At 39.0% G+C, this 22849-nt stretch overlaps 1 protein-coding gene across 1 annotated transcript in view; it reads right to left on the bottom strand.

Moving 5' to 3' along the window:
• ARHGAP42 (Rho GTPase activating protein 42) overlaps positions 1–22849 on the bottom strand; it is a 172786-nt gene that overhangs the window by 106203 nt on the left and 43734 nt on the right. Inside the window, exon 3 of the mRNA XM_075742338.1 lies at positions 10468–10529. Coding sequence (XP_075598453.1) covers positions 10468–10529 — 62 coding nt within the window. The remainder of the gene's footprint in view (positions 1–10467; positions 10530–22849) is intronic.

Raw genomic sequence — 22849 nt, forward strand, 5'->3', positions numbered from 1 at the left:
GAAGCCCCTTATCTCCACTCCTCTTTCCTTTGCTCTTGGAACAGTCATCCCAGGTCCTACTCACAGTCTCTTGGCCCCATCACCAGACAGACACGTGCTCCCTGTTTGATGCCAGCCAACGCCAAACCGCAGAGATCAACGTGACAGATCTACACTTTCACATCTCTGCAAGAAATATTTACTGCAAGAAAATAACTATGTCACAATTCAACTCTATGACAACTATCTTGGAAAACAGCAAAGACTGTCTCTAAAATTAGTTGGATTGCTTTCTTCCTTAACTGGTAGGGTCACAAGGCAACAGAATTTTCTAGGACCAAGGTGAGCAGGGCAGGGTGCAAAAAGCTTTGCATTTGCTACTGTTCTTCACTGTGGACATTCTATCAAGAGGAAACAATTCACATTTTCAAAGAAAAAAAGAAAAGAGAAAGCTGTTAAGAAATACAGAGCAAAATCTGAACAGTATGTTCTCTGTTGACTTCATCATCGTAATAAAACTCTGAGCAAAATCTGTATTAATGGCATTACTCTCTCATAGCAAAATGATTCCAGAAGTACTTTCTACAAAGTTAAAGAAAACAGGGACCTATATTCTCAATCCCAGATGTCAACAGGTGGGCAGTAACATGGATGTGAGAGAGGGACTAGTTGCAACTAGTTTCTAAGTGAGATCAGTTTGATCTTTTAAATACTATCATAATCAAATGTCACAGGATGACTTCAAGTTTTTTCTTCATTTCCACAAAAAATAATGGAACAAATGATTTTAAAGAATGAAAATTATTAGAGAAATTAGAACTATAAACAAGTTAGGAATGTACCAAGTGTAAAACTGAGAAGTAACACTAAGAGCTCCATATGCATTCCTAGATCTTATTATTTGAGAAAATTATGGACTCTGACGCTGTGTCATCTGGAAAAGCCAGCTAATGATCTGTACTAAGAGCACCCATAACATCTCCAAATTGTCTGGCCTAGTATGTGTTCTTTATGTGGGGAAAGTTCAGAAAATGTCCATGCAAACATACAGATGTTAGGAGTTAAACTACATTAATGATAACAGAACGTGAGCTGGTTACTTTTATTACTCTGTTGGTTTTTAGGTTTTTTTAAATTGATCACAAATGCTAAGAAACATTTGCTGAACACGTATATTTTTGTACTTGAGTGGTGCAGAGAAAGATAGCAAACAGGATTCCTTCCAGCCCAAGAGACACAGCAAGGGGGAAAGCTGCACTGCGAGTTCTCCCTCAACAAGAACACACCGAAGGATCAGTTGCAGACCTGCTCTCTAGGAAGCCTGCATGAGAGAAGTATGCCTATCACTTCTTGATTTCATTTATCAGTTATAGCAGTCACAGATAACATCTGTAGGCAAGCAAAGGCATAGTTCAAATACCTTTTCGATAGCAATTACATCAAAGAAATTACTATCTTCTTGACAGTAGTTCTGGCCCAGAAAGTCATCATTTTCCTTGTGTGCACTGAAGTGAGGGGAAGGAGCTGACAGAAAGTCAGGGCTAAAGGAATTGTTTTTCCAGCTGGATCACTTCTCCAATTATGTTCACTACACAGTCACACAAACACTCGTACCAACGCAACAGGGAAGACTGGACATTTTCTTAAATGGTCCAAAAAATACTCTACAAATATGCAATCAATATGAACACAAAAACATTCTTCTAGGTGTTGCTGAACTCCACTTGAGTTACCTCCTAATTTTTATGTTGACAGTAGTTGGGACACAAAGCTGACTCAGATTTGGGGCAGAAAGTTGGTTCTGAAAACCATTCATTAGTTAAAATTTTCTGTAGCAGATATACTCCAGCCTTTTGAGAGGTAAAACACAGAAGAAAACCATACACTGCTGCTGTCTATATCTTCTCTGTTCTGCAATAATTTCCAATGCTAAAAGGCAAAAGCCTCAACAAAATAGTATTACATATTTTAAAAATGAGAATTCATATTATATTATGTATGGTAATGACAAACCGTATTTCTCTCCAGACGAGACAAATGGAAAGCTTAAGCAAAAATTTTTCTATAAACTAAAATAAATGGAATAATTTAGCATCTTCCACAATGTGGTGGGTTGACCCTGGCTGAGGGCCAGGTGCCCACCAGAGCCTCTCTATCACTCCCCTCTTTCATTAGACAGGGGAGAAAAGCTGTAATGAAAAGCTTATGGGTCGAGATAAGGACAGGGAGAGATCATTCACTAATTATCGTCACGAGCAAAACAGACCGAACTTAGAGAGGGAATTCATCTTATTTATTACAAATCAAAACAGAGTAGAGGAATGAGAAATAAGATCAAATCTTAAAACACCTCCACCCACCCCTCCCATCTTCCCGGGCTCAACTTCACTCCCGGCTTCAACCTCCGCCCCCCTCAGCGGCACAGGGGGACGGGGAATGGGGGTTACGGTCAGTTCATCACACGTTGGCTCTGCCGCTTCTTTGTCCTCAGGGGGAAGACTCCTCTCATCATTCTCCTGCTCCAACACGGAGTCCCTCACACAGGAGACAGTCCTTCACAAACTTCTCCAACGTGAGTCCTTCCCACGGGCTACAGTCCTTCACGAACTGCTCCAGAGTGGCCTCCTCCAAGGGGTGCAGACCTTGAGGAACAGACTGCTCCAGCGTGGGTCCCCCACGGGGTCACAAGTCCTGTCAGCAAACCTGCTCTGGCCTGGGGTCCTCTCTCCACGGGGCCACAGGTCCTGCCAGGAGCTTGCTCCAGCCTGGGCTTCCCACAGGCTACAGCCTCTTTCAGGTGTCTCCACCTGCTCCAGTGTAGGGTCCTCCACGGGCTGCAGGTGGAATCTCTACACCCCCTCATCCTCCCTCCATGGGCTGCAGGGGGACAGCCTGCTTCACCATGGTCTTCACCACGGGCTGCAGGGGAATCTCTGCTCTGGTGCCTGGAGCACCTCCTGCCCCTCCTTCTGCACTGACCTTGGTGTCTGCAGATGTTCTTACATCTTCTCACTCCTCTCTCTGGCTGCAAAAGCGCTCTCTAACTGGTTTTTTTCCTTCTTAAATATGTTATCACAGAGGCGCTGATTGGCTTGGCCTTGGCCAGCGGCGGGTCTATCTTAGAGCCCGCTGGCATTGGCTCTGTCAGACACAGGGGAAGCTTCTAGCAGCTTCTCACAGAAGCCCCCCCCTGCTACCAAAACCTTGCCATGCAAACCCAACACACAAAAATTGAAGATTCACCCAAATTAATAATCTAGAAGGTAAAAATTCACACACATCCCAAGAAGAAATATATGCACACACTGACAGTAAATTACTTTTCAAGCATCTACTTAAGGTTGACAATATCTGAAAAGTTCCCGTTTCTCTCCACAGACTCCATAATGTGAACCTAGACCGGAAAAATGCAGATGACTACAGTGTACATGTGCCCATAAGTTAGGCAACTTTCACCTGCATAGACAAAACTTACTCTTTTCACAGTTTGGGATCTGAGACGAATTCCAGAAGGACGAAAAGGAAGCAGGAAGACAGTGAGGCTGGAGATTCTCTACTAAGCTCTCCAACATTAGGAAGTATCCATGGCTTGTCCAAAGACTTCCAGGAGCAATTTAAAGTAAAAAGGGATGAGGCAGCAACCACCAATTTCTGTGGCATGTGTGTCCTTAAATGTTGCAGATTTGGTTTTCCTCTAGCAAAGCGACTACCCTTTTGAGCTCTTAGAAGCAGATGTTTCCCCAAATCAGTCCTTTAGATCCCAATTTCTCTTGCCTAGAAGGCAAAAGAGGACTAGGACATAATCTGATGATGCATTGCCCTACTCTGCAGGGCTTTCCTGTCCACTTCCAGGCATGAAAAAATTATGCTGGTGTGGACCTAGAGATTTGGCACTGACACCTCTCTCTACCCTGTGTACAGAGTAAGTTCCCTAGTGATGTACTCAATAAAAGGAGAACTATGGATGAGGTGTTTTTTCTTTTGTCTTTTCCACTCATTTCTCAAGGTATTTGCAAATGGCTCAGATCAGGAAGTGGAGCAGAAGAGTCTCTGATAAAAGGCAATGAGGAAACTAGAGCACAAGCAGGGTTACAGTGACAGAAATGTTTAGTTATATTTGAAGTAAGAGTTGAAATGTTTGTTCTGGTTAGTTCTTAGGAAGTAAGACTGACAGCTGTATCAGCAAGAAATAATAAAAAAAAAAAAAAAAAAAAAAAAAAGAGAAATCTCATTTCAAGGGCTGAAGTGTTAACCTGTTCCTGAGGACTAGTAGGTCTGATCTACCAAAAATTTTAAAGGGTGCTGAGATACATCATTGCAATTAATGAATCCCAGGTCTCCAAATAACATTGATGTAATTTATTTGAACTGAAGCTACTCAGAGTCCTCCTCATAGATAGTCTTTTCTCATCCTAAGCTGCCATGTGTCTAGCCTTCCTTGTTGCCTATCTCTGTATTTAATCTAGTATATATAATGCTTTCTGACCAGATAAGTAATAATACAGTAAGTATTCAAAATGGGGGTTCACCAAAAAAGTTTATGAAGGCATGTGATTTGTTTTCAATAATTTTCCCAATGATTTCTAGAACTTAGCTTATCTGCCAGCGGACAGTAAGCTGATGGTCTAAAAAAAACCCCAACAACAACAAACGTAAACAAAAAAACCCATCCCAAAACAACAAAACAAAAAACCAAATGACAAGGAACAAAACCATTCAAGTCAGTGTTCTCCTATCTTGCAGAATTTCATTTACCAGAGACATGGATTTCTTCTGCAATTCATATCAAATATATAGTCTACTATACCTGCAGTAGGAGGAAGAAAGGGGGAATAAAATAATAAATAAATATAAAAATATTTTTATAACAAAATAAAATAATTCTGTGCTGATTTATTGCTCCTTGTTCAATAGAAAGCTCAGTTACTTAGGAAATGGGTATTTCCAAATTACTAGTCTGACACACAAATTCAGAAAATCTTTCCAAAGAATTTAGGTTAACACCACTTAATTGCTCAATAGGATGTGTACAGGCCACCTTAAGTGTAAGTAAGAAAAACAGCCCCCCAAAAACCAGCTTTGAGATGCTTTTTAATTAATTTAAAACAGCAAAAATTGGGGGTGGGGTGGGGCAACCCAAATAAAGAAACAAAACAAAAAACACCCACAAACAAAGAACCAGTCCTAATTACAAAGAGAAGAAACTCTCTTATTTGTGTTGGTGTTCCTTCATTTGTAGTAAGATGCTTTCAGACAGTCTTCTTGCAGGCAGGTTCCTACAAAAGAGATTAATTTACATGCCAAAATTGATTTGAGTGGTGAAGAGCACTGAAAGCACTTACCAAGTATATCAAAATACCATCATACACTATTTTTTTGTCATTTTAAAAGAGTGTTCATGTGAAAGAAAATGCCAGGTGTATGCTCTGCGGTTTCAGGGTTCTAGTACATGATTTTATGATTTCTCACCTTTATAAAAACTGAGCAATACACAGGGCCTGTGGATAGAAGACTGCTTATTCTTCTGATGGAATCTGTAACCCACTTCACATTAGAGGGAAAAGGTTAATTCTGCTCAACAACATGCTGTGTCCTTCAGTATCTGATTTTATGTACCATTCCATGGATAGCTGGTTTTAATAGTTCATTTATTTTTCTTCAAGAGCAGCTTTTGAAACTGAATATTTTGATGCTTTCCCTGGAAGCAGATACCATCGGACCCCTTGTGTGAGGGCAAATACAGAACCACAATGAGAACATCCAGTTAATACAAAAAGAGTCCACAACAATGAGATACTCTCTGAAGCATGAAGATTATGAGATACAAAGAGACAAACGTTAGAAAGAAAAATATTCATTGAGCATAGTCCACAACTATCCACTTCAGAATTTTTGTACTACCCCCTGAAGTATTTAATATTGGTCAGGAATTCAAAGTAACCAGACACATCTCACTCATTCACGATGCTGGAGAGAAAAGCTCTGAGACCATTCATTACTTGCCAGCAACTCATAAAAACTTGGGTGAATAGCAAAGAATGTAATAGTTGAGGCCTATTTCAGTTTGGGATTCAGTAAACTTTCAGAAATAATCAGGGAGTTACATTCAAGATAACATAACACTCAAGAACACACTCAATGCTTCAAATTCATAGGGAATCTCAAGGAAGAGGAAATCAGTAGCATGAACCAATTCATCTATTGTTGTGTCAACACTGCATAATCCTCTGAAAGGAAAAGGAATTAGTATTTTATATCACACCTAGTGCATTTCTGTTTGTTATAAAGTTTACTAACAATATCAAATGAATAGGAAATACAAATAATGCATGACTCTCAAAAAAAGCATATCACTCATTTAACAGAAACAATGTAAATTCAGCAAGAGCAGAAGGAAATTACTTTAAGTAAGTTCCCTTGACATAGATCCAAATATTCACATGAAATTAAATTATAGCATCCTATTGTTTCCTAATAATCACTGGGAAAGAGAGGTCATTATTTTACATTCCCTGGTGGCTTGTTGCTGAAGTAATTGGAAAGGCAGCTGGGATGAATCTGACTTTTCAGCCTATTGGTAGCTACTTGTAAAATCCAAGAGTCAGAGCTGTTTGGTTGGTTTGGGTTTTTTTAATGCATCATTTATGAATAGCATCATTAGATTAACAAGACCATGAAATGACAGATAGCAAACATAAGGCTGTATATCATAAAAAGGTGTCTTACAAGTTACTTTTTCCTTTATTTGCTTTCTAAGGGGAAATGTTTGGTGCATGACCTATGGTTTTTTCCTAAGACTACTAGTCGGTTTGGGGTTTTTTTAGCATCAGGAAATAAAAGACAAGGATAAAAGAAACTGACTTATAGTAATCACCATATTATTACTGCTGCCAATAATAATGGCTGCAAAGCTTTAGACAGAAGAATATTTATTTATGTGATACACAGTTTTATTTAACCTTACACTTCAGTGTTTTTCCCAGTAATACTGTTCATAATATCTTGTTTCATTAGCTTCTTCTAAAAAACCCAAACACGAGTTCCTTTTGGTTCTTTATGCAAGAAGGACAGAAGACTTGCTAAGCACCTCTCAAACTATTTCCTTAACCATTGGAAAGGATTTATACATTCAGTGGGCAAGCACTCCAACGCACCTCTCTGTGTTCACCGAAACAAACAAAAAAATAAATTACGTATTAAGAATTTAATAGGCATCAGATTGAGAAATAAATTGGTGATATGAATATATACATTCAATATTCAAATCTGATTCATCCACTCATATGCATGGTGATAAATTAATAACATAAAATTCAAGGCAGGGAAACAAGATCATTAGCTGGTATGTAAAATTAACATCTGTCATTCCATATTGCTATACATCCAGCATTCGCTCATACAATACTGTCTTTTACAGTCACACACTTCAAGAATTAAAAGGAAGTCGTACATGGTATGATGAAGCGTATCCATAAATAGTCTCAACGCTGACTAGCTGTTTTTCTCCAAGTCTTCTGCAAAATGTCAAAAAAAAGCTTTTTTTTTTTAAAAAAAAAATTTTCCAAGTTTTCTCTTTTTATGCATAAGTAAAGGAAATCAAGTTCTTAAAGACCTGCACGCCCTGTCTCGAGCTTTCCAGTCAGCTGAGAGCTTTTTCTAAAATCATCAATAATCTGCAAATTGGCTGGCTTGAAGTGTTTCCAGCAGAGGAACCTAAGTGTATGCATAATGCTCCATACTTTCTCAGAAACAGGCAAAAAATGTTTTGAAGATTTCACAGCTAAATCACAAGTTTGTCAAGCAGAAAACTCTTATTGCTAGCAATCTGAACAGCATATATCAAGGCACACTGATCCTCACAGGGACCTCTGGGTTCCATGATGGCATGCAGTAAACTGCAGTAAGAGAACTGGAGAATAGAAACCAAGTGTCTTTGGCAAAGGTGATACTTTCCGTACTGCTTTTTTGATTTGTTTTTAAACTTCTAAGCCCTTACAGCGAAGATATAAAATACAATAAATACATTCATTCTAGTATGAAAAGCTGCAAATTAATGGGTTTCAGGGGAAAAATGTCAGGAGAGCCTGTCTTTTGCCTCTAAATAAAACCAGACACAATCTTTAAGTCAGTACACTGCACCAGAGCAGGATCTCCGATTTGTACGACTGTATAAAGTTGCAGCAACAACGCCCTGGGTACTTTTACAGAGCATTTAGAACTTTGTGACCCAGGGCCAGAGCACTAAGTAATGCAGCCCAACACGTGACGGAAAGCTTCTCTGTCTTGTAAATGCCATCACAATGTGGCACTGGGCATAAACTTGAAAAAACAGAAAAAAAGACGATGAAACTATCTTTTTCATTTACAAAATTTACCTGTTAAGAATAGCACGGGCACAGTAACTACGTGGAGATCTAGGAGGGACTGGTTTATCCTTTATTTTTTCAAGCCTCAGGTTTTAATTTTTGCATTTGGCTCTACCAGGACAAATTTTTAAACAAGTTTAATTTCAATAATAATGAATAAATTCCACTAACAGGCAGATTTTTTAAAAACAGAGAAATTCTAAGTTCGCTGATTTTTCTTGTTCACATATCACTACCATGATAACTGTATCCTTGATGCTTTCAGCATGAGCATTCAGTTTAAAGAACAAACAGAACGGCGCTATTTCAAACTCAGCAAAAAGCTGCATGCAAATGACTTCCCATCAAGAACAGCTTCTCCACACATGAATACTATTTGCCACTTTGTTTACAATGATTTGATGATCACATTCTACTCAACTTACAGCCATTCTACAATATTTTTCCAGGAGACTGAAATCTCACCCAAGTCTCTGACCCTGCATTGGGATCCACCAGCTCAGCTATACAATCCATGCACTCCCACTGAAGTCATACTGAAATAGAACAAGAAGTATCTTTCTCTTCAATTGGTCTTTTTAAAATAAAATTAATGTTTCTTCCCCCACTTTTACTCTAATGGCCTTCCTACAAGATACAGAGTAAAACATTATATGGGAAGATCAAATTATAAAACATAGAGTGGCCAGAAGCTTGTTGAAAAAGGGAATGACTCCTCTGAGGAAAAAAAAGAAAGATAAAATAAAGGGAAATTATGAGTACATATTATGAAAGACTAACCAGTATGAAAAATAAAACCTTCACCTATTCATTACTTTTCCTTTTTCTAATAGTTAGCTCACAATAATCTTTAACCTAAACTGGAAAGCTATTCATTTGAAACATTGTTTAACTAATTAACTAATAACTGTTCTTGTAAATGTCTTTTGAGGTGGTAAGTACTCCATCACCTTCTCATTCTTTCATCTACCCAGGAAAAAATATTTAGCATGAAGCAACATTTTTGCACTTTTATAGGCTTAGGTGATATTAATTAAGCAACTGTACCATACAGATGTTTATGATTTTGCCACTTGAAAATATTTATATAAACAGAAATAGTGGGAGACCAATTCTATGGTTATTGACTCCTAGGAATAAGAGAACTTTATGTAAGCCTCCTCCTGGATTAATAAGTTTCCTCCAATCTGAGTCAGAAAATCCTTTTCTTCACCTCTCTAAGTACTCATAAGAGGAAGGAAAACAAGGACAGGCATAGTCATTGGACAGATCTGAGCTAGTTAAACTTTCACAATATTTAAAAATCCCCCTACTAAGGTTAATCCTTACCTCACTTCTTTATTCATGCTTGACTTCCAAGGAAGAAAAAGAAGTACTTCAGTTGCTTTTGTGCAATTGTATAAGAATATACTTAACACTTCTTTAACAAAGCTACATCTGAATAGAAATATAAATGAAAGCACACTGTAGATTCATCAGTATGGACAAAAGGAATAAGAATACCATAACAAAGGACAAATCTGACAAGTCTGATCTATAATGTAGTCCGCAAGAGTTTCTCAGAGGTGATGAATTTGGTTTCTCTTCTTATCACTTATTTATCATATTCTTGGATTACTAGTATACATTCACAGAATCACAGAATAGAATCATAGAATCTTTAAGGTTGGAAAAGACCTCTAAGATCATCAAGTCCAACCATCATTCACTGGACAATTAAAGTATTCCATTAAATATCAATACCAATCTACATTTCCACTATAAGCTCTTTGTTTACAATTTATTTTATTGTTGTGCTTTTTGACTAGTAGGACAAGATGGGGGAAAGGAAAGGCATAGCAGCATTTAAAGGTTATTTTGGGGTTGGGAGCAGGAAGGTAGGAAATTGTGAGAAAACAGTTTTTAAATAGATTCAGAAGTATTTGGCTGAACACTATGAAAAATTGCTGGAGTCTGTGCTAGCACACAGTTCTGCCTTTGGAGAATTTCAAGTGATTCTTATGAAATACTTAACATCTACTGAATAAGTAAAAAAAAAATAGCACTTCAGGAGGAACAGAAAAATAGTACTATTTTATACAAAAAGAGGCCAAATGTAACATATTATTTTGAGCAAACTCACCAGTCGTCTCCTCTCCTCTTCAACAGCAATCAGGAGCCGAGCAAACTCTTTCAGTGATTGGGCTGAAAAGAAAAGAAAGAAAAAGAACATCCTGGTCAAAATTACATTTTAAGACCAGATGAGTCCGTTTTCTGGATTGAAGTTCCAGTGATAAGATACTGTTCTTACATAGTACTTCACTGAAATCAGTAGTCATTAAATGAGGCATGGACTGAAGCAAGCAGCAGGTCAAGAGTAGGAAAAAAACAAAGGAAAAGAACCTGAGTCTTTAGAGTCATGTGTATCTAAAAAATAAATTTTTAAATCGAATATTGCAAACAGATTTTCCTGAAATGGGCAAAGATCAGTCTCAAAATGAAGAATTCTAGAATCAGCAACAAAATTTACTTTAGCACACAAGGAGCAGAAAGAAACAGCAAAGAAAAATCTTGAGTTTCTCCCATTAAAGTGCAGCAATAAATATTTCCAAGAACTATGAAAAATATTCAGGTAAAAATTTAAAAGTCAACATTTTAGAAGAAATGTGTTCCTTATGCCAGCTGTTTGGGTTTAGCAGCTCTTTGGCTTTATATTTTGCAAGGACAAGCTGTCAGGTGAGAACAGATTATTGATTTACAAACAAGCTTTGAATTCTGTTACAACTCATAGAATCACAGAATGGTTTGGGTTGGAAGGGACCTCAAAGATCGTTTGGTTCCAACCCCCCTGCCATGGGCAGGGACTCCCTCCACTAGACCACGTTGCCCAAAGCCCCATCCAACCTGGCCTTCAACACTTCCAGGGATGGGGCCTCCACAACCTCTCTGGGCAACCTGTTCCACTGCCTCACCACCCTCACAGTAGAGAATTTCTTTCTAACATCTAATCTAAATTGACCCTCCTTCAGCTTAAACCCATTACCCCTTGTCCTGTCACTACACTCCCTGATAAACAGTCCCTCACCAGCTTTCCTGTAGGCCCCCTTTAGGTACAATCCCAACTCTCTCAGCCCGTCCTCATAAGAGAGGTGCTCCAGCCCTCGGATCATCCTCGTAACCCTCCTCTGGGCTCGCTCCAACAGCTCCATGTCCTTCCTATGTTTGGGGTCCCCCAGAGCTGGACGCAGTACTCCAGGTGGGGTCTCACAAGAGCTGAGTAGAGGGGCAGGATCACCTCCCTCGACCTGCTGGTCACGCCGCTTTTCGTGCAGCCCAGAATACAGTTGGCTTTCTGGGCTGCAAGCACACACTGCCAGCTCATGTTGAGCTTCTCATCAATCAATACCCCCAAGTCCTTCTCCTCAGGGCTGCTCTCCATCCATTCTCCATCCAGCCTGTAGTTGTGCTTGGGATTGCACTGACCCGCGTGCAGGACACCTTGCACTTAGCCTTGTTGAACTTCATAAGGTTCGCACAGGCCCACCTCTCCAGCCTGTCCAGGTCCTTCTGGATGGCATCCCTTCCCTCCAGTGCGTCGACCACACCACACAGCTTGGTGTCATCAGCAAACTTGCTGAGGGTGCACTCGATCCCACTGTCCATGTTGCTGACAAAGATGTTAAACAGTGCTGGTCCCAGTACCGACCCCTGAGGAACACCACTCATCACTGGTCTCCACTTGGATATCGAGCCATTGACCGAAACTCTTTGAGTGCGACCATCCAGCCAGTGTTATGAACTGAATACATTGTTATTCTGTGAGAGAGTGTTTGCTCAAAACTGCCTTCAAATTATATGTCAAAGGGCTATAGCAGATGCCAACAGAAACATAATAAAAGTATTAACCCATAAAAGAGGGCAAGAAAGGGGAAACCATTCCAAAAACTCTTAAGGCTTCATTCTTACGTAAGCAAGTGGTGCAAATGTCCCCAGAAAAAACTATCTTTCCATTTATATTACTTTCTCAAGGGCATACAGGTTGTTCAGAATTCAGCATCACAGTTCCACACACAAAAATGCCAGAGAAGAATCATGTAAAGAGAGCAAAGTAGCTCTTTTTACTTTCTCTTGATGCATCTAGCAGTAATTGCTGCCAATGACAGGATGCTAAATTTCATTGTTTAAAGCTCTGATCTCAGAATGCAGATTCATAAATCCTACAGCTTCTCACAACAAACTCGAGGCAGTCTAAATCATCTTTTAAAGAGGAAAAAACCCAAGGAAATAAAAATTGTAGAATTTATCAAAAGAACAGGCTTGAAAAAATCTTCACAGTCAACCAACACACACTGCTGAGAGTATGCTAACAGAACTCATGTCCTCTTAGCTATTTTTCCATCTTCTTAAGTGTTTTTACAAAATATGTCACTCTCCAATAATATGGCTTCATCCCCTCTCAACTTCTCTGAAAGACTTAATGAAATAAGCACATTTTCTAGAGGATCTGCTATGTTCCAGTAACTTCTAAGAGAGAACCAGTATCCAGCTTGCCTTAACTGCCTTGTCAGCATTCACAAATTGCTACTTAGTTTTTGGACCATACTCAAATCATTTTTATCCTTTATACCATCTGGACCTTGCAGAGGTCACACTTGCATTCTTCTTGCTCTATTTTAACTTTTACAGCTGAAGAGCACTTCACTGTTTGTTCCAATTTCTTCTGCAAGACCTTACATAGCTTATTTTCTGCAAATGTAATGCTCTATCTTCATATCTTGACCTCTAAGTCATTCTTTGCTGACAAATTCTTTTTTTCCCCATTATTACTCATGAGCTCTTTGTTTAGTCCAAATACACCTGGTAAGTTAAAAGTCCATCCAGTTGGGTCTTGAGCCTTTTCCTTTAATATTTTTGCCTGAGAACACAAACACCAGAAAATTTTGCCACATTTTAAGTAAAAAGAAATTCTAGGCCTCCTGCACAAACTTCTGAACTCCTCGACGCAGGCTTACCAGCTGAGCCTTTCAGTTACTGACTTGTAGTTACTTACCAGCTCAGTCTTTATCAGAGTTACATCTTGATATCAAGAACTTAAGTTTGCTCACCACTGAATTAACTCAATTTCTTAGAGTCACCTCATAATATCCCATCTGTCAAAACCACGTAAAGAAATAGATGATGAACTGACTGGTTAAGTTACCTGAAATCTGTTGAGTGTTACATTCAAGAATATCTACGTACCCCTTACAAAACCATAAAAACCAAATAAACAATGAGCCAAACATATATGGCCAAACTGTTTCTTATTTTTACAGAGATATCCTCCAAAATTTAACAAGAAACTATCCTTGTCTGTAGAAAAGAGGACAGAGCCAGTTCGTCCTGTGCACATGTGGCAGAGTGATTCTTTACCCACCATTAAAAAACTATATAATCTTTTCAAATAAACTAGATAAAAATATTGCATGAATTTTATTATCTATTCAGGGAATTAGGATGCACTTCAGAAAAACATCTGACTTTCTAGTAAAGCCAGCAAGAGAAATTGTTTCCAGATTATTTCAGTGAAATAACTGCTCATTTTTAACCACAAGATGATATGTTACTGCAGTCACATGTTAAAACTCCATTCCCCCTCCTTTTTTCACTCTTTTACTGTGGAGTCACTACAATGACAGAGCTATTTCAAAGAGAAATGATCACACCAAGCACTGTATCTTTGTGAGGACAGCAGATCCAGAACCTATTGAAATTTAAGTTTTTCCCACCCACATCAAGCCTTATGGTACTCTTCGCTTAACTTTCTGACCACATCATTAAAACTATCCTTAATACAACAAAGGCTCATGGAACTTTTTTCCTCATCACCTGCAATGAGAAAGTTAACACTTTACTCCTTCCAGTAGCCAAGTACAAATACTGCCAGTTCCCGGCCCCAAAATATGGGCAGGACTTTATCTAAATCAAATAGAAAGGGTGGGGGACAGGCAGGTAAAAGCAATACAGTTGTGAAGATAATATCCTCTCTGGTCAGGCAATATTCAGCATTTTAGGAGCAAAAAGACAGTAAAGGAAAAACATCAGAAAGCAGAAACAGGGCAGAAGGATGACTGGAAACTGTGAGGAGGAAAAAGAAAAAAAACCCAAAAAACCCACAAAAAACCACAAACCCCGTAAGAGAAGCTTTTGATTCATCTTCCTAATTTCAAGGCAAAACCAGAGAGTTTTTTAGTTTCAAAGTCGAAATTTTTGCTTAGGATTTAAATAAAACCAGGACAGACAGAGAAAAACCTATAAAAATATGTTTTGTAATTGTGCAAATGAAGATTTTCCTCAATGTTTGACACTAACATAAAGGTATTAATATGTCCTGTTTACAGTGCCTCAGCTAAAGACTGAGAAGCTGTCTCTATCTTCTCTTCCCCATTGCCTCACCTTTGGGGGATGACAAAGGTCAAAGTTTCACCAAGAGTAGAGAACCTACACTCTCCAGCAGCGCTAAGGCAAACCACTCCCCTGACCCAGACACACCGTCACTGCAGGTGGCCTCGCATCAGCACTGACTACGTCTCCCAACACCCACACCCATCCTTTTCACACCGGTCAGTGCCCACAAAGCCACGAAGGGTCCTTTCCCAGCTCAAGAGGTGCACAGGGAGAACAGAGAGTGCATCGTGTCATTGAGACGGTAATGAAGGATGTACGGCCAGTAGGCAGACAGAGCTCAGCAACATGGAGGTCTCTGGTGACCCCGCTGGTTCTTCTGCCCTTGCAATGGCACCACATAATGTCAAAAAAGGCTTTACTGCCAGCTGTCCTACAATACCAATGAGTATTGAGTACTGCATCTTTCATGTTATTACACCCTTCTTCCCATACATCCCCCCCTTGGTCTGACCTCATTAAAAGCCAGGGTCCGTCCCCAGAGAGCTTCATCTGTGCTGGAAGCTGCAGTGGGAGGTGGTAAAGGGAAGGCAAGACAGCCCTTGCTCCTCTCCCCAGCGTACACTTTTCCCTTCTTCCTCCCCTTGTTTCCCACAGCCCCCCCGGTTGCAGACCAGTGACAGTTCTGTCTCACTTGGGGACTGGACTGGGGGGACGGAGGGATGCACAGCGTGGAGCTCGCTGTGGGGTGGCAGGGTTCCCCGTGGGGCAGCAGGGCTCCCCATGGGGCCCACTCGCAGAGCCGCCAACCCCTCGGAGTGCTGGGCAGGGGTGTCACTCCCTCCACAGCTGGAATAATCAGAATAGACACAGAAAAATTAAAATGAACTTTGTAAATACAAAAGGGGGTGGTGGGGAGGAAAAGTCAAGTATTTTACAAGAGGAAATGTCATGGGAATGTGCTGATAAGAAATAAATTCTGAAAACATACCAATAATAATAAAGTACAATATGTAACCTAACATATTAAATACAAAATATTTTTAATTCTTTTCAAGAAGCATTATTGTTATTGGTGGGCCATTTTAAAAGTAAAACAAAGTGCTTCCTAAATACTTTATTCTAAGTCATTAGGAGATACTAGCTTACAAAATCCAAATAGTTTTACAGTCTGCTTTTTATTTAAGGACTATTCACAGGACTTGTAAGATACACTTGGCAGTGTGACGGAAACGATGCCTGTGAAAAGCAATGCCCACAAGTAACACCAATTGTATATGTACCTGGGTGTACACTTGTGGTCTCATTCATCACAATTAAAACAGGTTGCTGGCTGTTTTCTCCGGAGTGTTCCCAACCCAGCAATAATTTGCTGCAAAATTTCCCTTGTTCAGGAGATACAGCTCCCACTACTTTATTTAAAAAAAACCCAACACCCTCTTTATTTTTAAATGAAAAATCTTTTAATTCATTTGCTTCACAAGGAAGCAAGCTAACAGTACCAACTGCTTAAACCTTAACAGTGTAGATCAACAATGTCCTTTTTCACAAGAGATGTTTCATTTGGGTTTTTACTCCTATCATTTCAAACACATGGTACAGCTCCACAAACAACTATACTCGCATAATCAAAAGAGAACTGAAGCTTACTATAGGATTAAGTTAATGAGGGAGAAATGAAAAAGGATAAAAAAGTATTTATTTGGATTTATAGAATGCATTATTAAAAAATATGCCTCATTTATGCTCTAGAATTCTGGTTTACTGTATTAAAATCAACCCAGTGGTTCACACAAAAAACCCATGTACTTTATAAACTTTGTTATATACTTGTGTAGAGAACGTACCACCTTAAAACAGCATGCCTATGGACATTATTGAAGCTACTCTATCAATAATTAGCTTAATACTAAAGAGTACAGTGTTATAATGCACTACTAAATGTTACATACAATAGGTATGATGCCATCTATATCTAATGAGAAAAGGAAAGCAACATGTATGAACCCTGGAAATACTTATACTGAATTCAAAGACATAAAGCCAAGTTTGGAGGGTAATATTCAACCCAAGACAGAATGGAAAGTTACTGTGGAAGACAGAATAAAAATAAATGTTCTTTTCTGTGAGATGGACTGTTGGTTTAACTTATACTTACATGTGCAGTCTTAACGCACAGGCAATTTTTAAATACTCTAAAGTACACTAAACAACATTTTATAGTATTCTAAGCAGATATTGCCACTATCTTCAGATACATGAATGCCAGCATAGAAAAAATATACATACAGAAAGATGTAATTTGTTCTCATGACATTTTGCTGTATAAGAGATGAAAATGGGCAAGCCTGTCAGAGATTTCCTTCTGTCTCCCTGATCTGACTGGGGAAATGCCAGGACTGTGCTGCACATTGCTCCCGACACACTTTGGAAGGAAGGTCAGTCAAGTACATCCTCTCTCCAGAACTGGTCATAGCTAGCACAGACGTGCTACAGCAGGCTCTGAACTCATGCTGGAGCATAAACTTCAACTAAAGTCTCCAAGGGAGTTTTTCCGCAGTAAGTAATACATTACCAGATCAGAATTCAAGATGGACCTAAGACCCATAAGGAAATTTCCTAAGGATTAACACTCGTTTACTAGACTTCAGTGACAAAGTAGAATAAATGTAAGATCCATGAGTGATGGGAGTGCTGGGAGAAAAGACTTTCTTTTCCAAGTCTAAAATGAAAGTAAATACATTATTAAATAGTTACTAATTCACAGATGTACTTCCAGAGCTTTTAATGACTAGCATTATTTGCAGCCACAAATGCTATTTCAAGCAGTTTTTCAAAAAAACCCACAACATCAAATAAAATTTCCATCTTTCTTTCTGTGGCTTTAAGCCATATTGAAAAAGCAAAGGGGGAGTGGAGGAGTAGGACAAGAGGAGCAACAGATCTTGATCACACAGAAAAATCACAAGTTTCAGATTAACGCTGACAGGCCACCACAAGTGTCTGGAATAAAAAGACAATAATCTGCTTTCTCAGTACTTTCTATGTAACAATACTGCGGATGTCAGAAAAGCCACAGAGGATCTGTAGTGCAAAGTGTAGGTAACTAAACGGGATGTCTCAAAATGTCACCACTATGGCAAGTTTTCAACATACCAAAATGTAAATCCAAAGGAGCACTGTCTTGAAATAAGGCTCCCAAAGCCTCCCATGCTCTTTGTCTTTCAGTATGTTGGCTATGAATTTAAATATAGTCTTATCTTATACAACACATTTCCTTTACCAGTGTCACAACCTGGACTGATTTGTTAACAATTCTTTTTCTTCCTTTTTTTTCTATTGAATAAAGTCTATAAAACATTAAAAGCATACAGCTATCTACAGCTTTAAATAGAATTACAGTTTAGCCCAAAGGGAATAAGCTGCAGGATCAACACCTTTGTCTGCAAACTGAAGTAAAGAATAATTTCTGCAATTTATAAATATTTCATAACCAATGTTGACTGGGCTTGAGTACCACTGTAATATAATTTAAAAAAACAGTAGTGTAACACAACTGCAACATACTCCTACAGAAAAGAGTAAATTTTTATTATTTTTTTTTTTAAACAGATTTTCAGAAAAGCTGTATTTGGACAAGTACATGTCTGCTGAATCTGCCCAATTATTGCTCAGGTTTTCATTTTTTGTTGCCTGCTGCTATTTGCTCTGCCACTTCTACCCTAGGTTAGCTTCCCTCGCTTTCTCAGTTTTTGGAGAAAGTTCAGTTTGAAGACTGAGATCAGTACCATAAGTAATATTCACTGGGAAAGCAGAAGAGAAGACAAAGAAGGGGAGAGGAGTGCAGGATTTGAAACCATTGTTTTTGTTACCAATTTAGTTCTCTTCTGGGTCTCATTCCCAAGATATTAGAGGAACCAGAGTGACTGCTTTCTTTTGTTTAGGTTTAAGATAATATTGCTTGGGTATGTAATTCCAGTTTGTAAGCTAACAGCATGTCAGATGCACTTTAACTTTGAGATGAGTATTGGTGTCAAAAGATAAATTATGTTAGAAGATTCCATGTGGAAAAAGAAGTTAGAATAGCAAGATAATGGTTCGTCTCTTCATGGGGTTTCAGTCTTGTTTAAATTTGGAAAATTAATATTGGATGAGCTGCCTTATCCTCCATTTGGTTTCTCTTACTTCCCCAATCTGGATATCAGATTTTATGGATCTGTAATAAAGACCGCATGAATTCCTTTAGTCTGTGTTTACATTTACCACAACCTCCATAAGAATAGGGGGCAGGGTGGGGAAGCTATTTGTACCTTCCTACAATACAATGAAATATTCTTCCGGTAGAAAAAGACACAGGCTGACGCAAAGATTCAAGTGTACAGGTTTTACAATTACATGGAAATACCCCAACAGACACTTTCAAATTGACAGCAAATTCTGCCAGCAGACAGTGGTTTAAATTCACAGCCCCAATAACCACAAATTTCCTCAGAGAATTCCATCATGGAAAGGTACATGAAGGTAGAGACAACTCTGTCTGGTCTGTACTTCTCTTCTGAGAGAATCAAGACATACTTAGAGCAGACAAAGTGAAGCAATTTTGGGCTCAATAAATGAACATTCTTACTATCTGCTCCATAATTATTTTAAGTAAACTCTGCAAGTATTTAATCCAGTGCTTTTTTATCAACAACTTTTACGATCTTTCAGACTTTGAAGCAATTTCTACCTAATCCAGACTTTGAACTTTCAATTCTGATCAACTAAAAATTAAAAAAAAAAAAAAAAAAAGAAAAAAATTCCATCCAATTTCAGGGAGAATTTATCCTGACTTAACATGGACATGCTCATAAAAAAAATAAATAGTTACTATTGCTGTAAGAGTTAGATCCTCCTAGGGAGCACAACTTACAGTGGTAATTTTGTTTCCTGTGGCAATTCCCACCTTGAACTGTGAGGAAAGGTGTTTTGCCAATTTTTTTGTTTCAATTCTGAAAAAAAAAGTGTGCTACCTTACAAAAATAAATCCAAATTTGCTAAACAAATCCATTATACATCAGGAAGGAAAAGTATGATAGGTGACAAAGAGACACAGAGATGATAAGTGCCTCATTTAACACTTCTGCAAATAAATTACACAAATGAGGAAGCATGAAATATGACTAAATTAAGACTTTTATGCCTAAATTTATGCTTCAAGGACTACAATTGTTCTCCAAATATGATCACATCTTCCACTATATAGTGGCAAGCAGGGAACTTTATCAGAGCACAGCTACTGACATCCGTGTAACTAAAACTAAACAAACAAAACTCAAGGCTTTTCTCTAACTTCATTTGAGCTAAAGCACTATAAAGTTAGAGTAAATGTGGTGGTATTTTGTCCTCTACATCATAACTTAGAGCATATTGGTTCTTTGCTGTGTTAGGACGGAGAGATGGCTAGGGTAGTAAGTGCTCCATGAAGACAAAACCAGAAATGAAGCTATCACAGATTCAGTAGCAGCCTCCCTGTTGACCTCACCCGATTTATGGCATTCGATCCCTGTACAGTTTTTAGAGAGTGTTCCCCATGATGGATTTTTAAAAGCCCTTCCATTGCTGGCCATATACCAGGAACAAGCATTTCCCCTGGCCGGTCTGCTGGGTTTTGTCATGCTACAGAGGTGAGACAAACCAGCAGAAGAGGCCAGCAAGTTCCACAGTAACGATGGAACCTCCCGTCTGAGCACACTACCCGTGTGCCTCGAAGCGCAGCCCAATGTGGGAACCATATAAGGCAGCAAATCAAGATCTAGGCTTAATCAAAGCCCAAAGCTTTGCAAGATGTGTTTGCAAGTACAGTGTAATATGTATGTACCGTATTAGGCAACTGGAATTTTAACTCAAAAGTATTTTCATCTTGTAAAACTTAATGAGCAAATACAGCAAGGTATTTTATGAAGGGTTTTTTCTAAACATATGTAAAGCATAAAATGCAGGGCTGCCATTAAAAATAAAAATCCTTTTCCTCATTACCGAATTTTATTGAAACAAACCTTTATCAGTGTTAATTATCTAAATCCAGTTACAAACAGTATCATAATCAAGAATACCGAGTCCCAGGGCTCAGTACTGGGGCCAGTTCTCTTTACTATCTTTATCAATGACCTGGATGAGAGGATCAAGTGCGCCTTCAGTAAGTTTGCAGATGACACCAAGTTGGGCGGGAGTGTTGATCTGCTTGAGGGTAGGAAGGCTCTACAGAGGGGTCTGGTCAGGCTGGATTGATGGTCCAAGGCCAACTATACGAGGTTCAACAAGGCCATGTGCTGGGTCCTGCACTTGGGTCACAACAACCTCAGGCAACACTACAGGCTTGGGGAAGAGCGGCTGGAAAGCTGCCCAGCAGAAAAGGACCTGGGGGTGTTGGTCGAGAGCCAGTTGAATATGAGCCAGCAGTGCGCCCAGGTGGCCAAAAAGGCCAATATCATCCTGGCTTGTATCAGAAATAGTGTGGCCAGCAGGACTAGGGAAGTGATAGTCCCTTTGTACTTGGCACTGGTGAAGCTGCACCTCGAGTACCGGGTTCAGTTGTGGGCTCGTCACTACAAGAAGGACACTGAGGTGCTGGAGCGTGTCCAGAGAAGGGCAACAAAGCTGGTGAAGGGTCTGGAGAACAAGTCTTAAGAGAAGTGGCTGGGGGAGCTGGGATTGTTTAGCCTGGAGAACGGGAGGCTGAGGGGAGACCTTATCATTCTCTACAACTACCTGAAAGGAGGTTGTAGCCAGGTGGGTGTTGGCCTCTTCTCCCAAATAACAAGCAATAGGACAAGAGGAAACGGCCTCACGTTGTGCCAGAGGATGTTTAGATTGGATATTAAGAAAAATTTCTTCACCGAAAGGGTTATCAATCATTGGAACAGGCTGCCCAGGAAAGTGGTTGAGTCACCATCCCTGGAGGTATTTAAAAGAGGTGTAGATGTAGTGCTTAGGGACATGGTTTAGTGGTGGACAAGGCAGTGCTACCTTAACAGCTGGCCTTGATCTTAAAGGTCTTTTCCAACCTAAACGATTCTATGAATTCTTTGCTATAAAAAGTAGACATTGTGTCATAAATATCTAGAAAACCAAATATAAGCCTCATACAAAAGTTAAAGCAATGCTTTGAGCCAAGTCATGTACACTTTCCGCTCCACTCCTTTTCAACAAAAGTCTACAAGAAAAGCTGCACATTTATATAGAAACTAAGGCGACTTGCAAGAAAGGCTATCTAGAATTTCCAGATCCACTATCAGGACTTGTCAAACACAATACTTGGAGACATAACCATAAGACATGCAATGTTACATAATTTAAATAAATCAAATTATTTGACTTAATATCAGTAAATTGCCATGCCCTACTCATGCAGAACCTCATAAAACAAATACAAGTAGAAAATTCTAAATGGGTCAAACAAGGGCAAAATATTTCCTAACGTCCTGAATTTTTTTTTAAAGTTTATAATGGCTGGCTGTCTCACAGTATGTTAGTAAAAACAAAACCAAAACAAACCCACACCAAACAATTAATCAAATACCACAAACTACCTTTTCACACTTTATAAAAAAAAGCTGCAATATACCTACCCTATGTTAGTGTTTACTCTGATTACAAGAGCAGCAAGTATTTTGAAAATATATCATTCAATTTGGAAACTTATCTATTATCTGCAGCATGACTTCTTGAACACAACAATTTATTAATACGACACCAGCAGAGCTGTGGTAGAAAGAGGCCACTCTGGAGTCTATTAGTCTACAGCACCTCTCCCAAAACGTGGCATCCTGAAGTGACAGCAGAAACATTTTAAAACATCTAAGCAATTTCTTCCATTTTGTTGGGAACATGGGACTGAATGGATCTACCAGGCAGTCACTCGCTCTCACAGAGTGCTATATCAAAACCCTTCCACAAATTAATAAATCGCTTTTCTTGTCTCTCCTCTTCCTTCTACATTTCTGTGAAGGAGTGAAGGCTTTTGGGACACAGGAAATCTATTTTCGCCATGTTCTCACAGAATAAAGAGGTAACAGTTTTAGACAAGTGGTCATTAAGCCATACTGCATCTCTATGCCACTACAAAATAGAGTTTAAAATTATTCTATCTGCCAAAGAGA

The sequence above is a fragment of the Balearica regulorum genome, chromosome 1, assembly GCF_011004875.1.
Source record: "Balearica regulorum gibbericeps isolate bBalReg1 chromosome 1, bBalReg1.pri, whole genome shotgun sequence".
NCBI lineage: Eukaryota > Metazoa > Chordata > Aves > Gruiformes > Gruidae > Balearica > Balearica regulorum.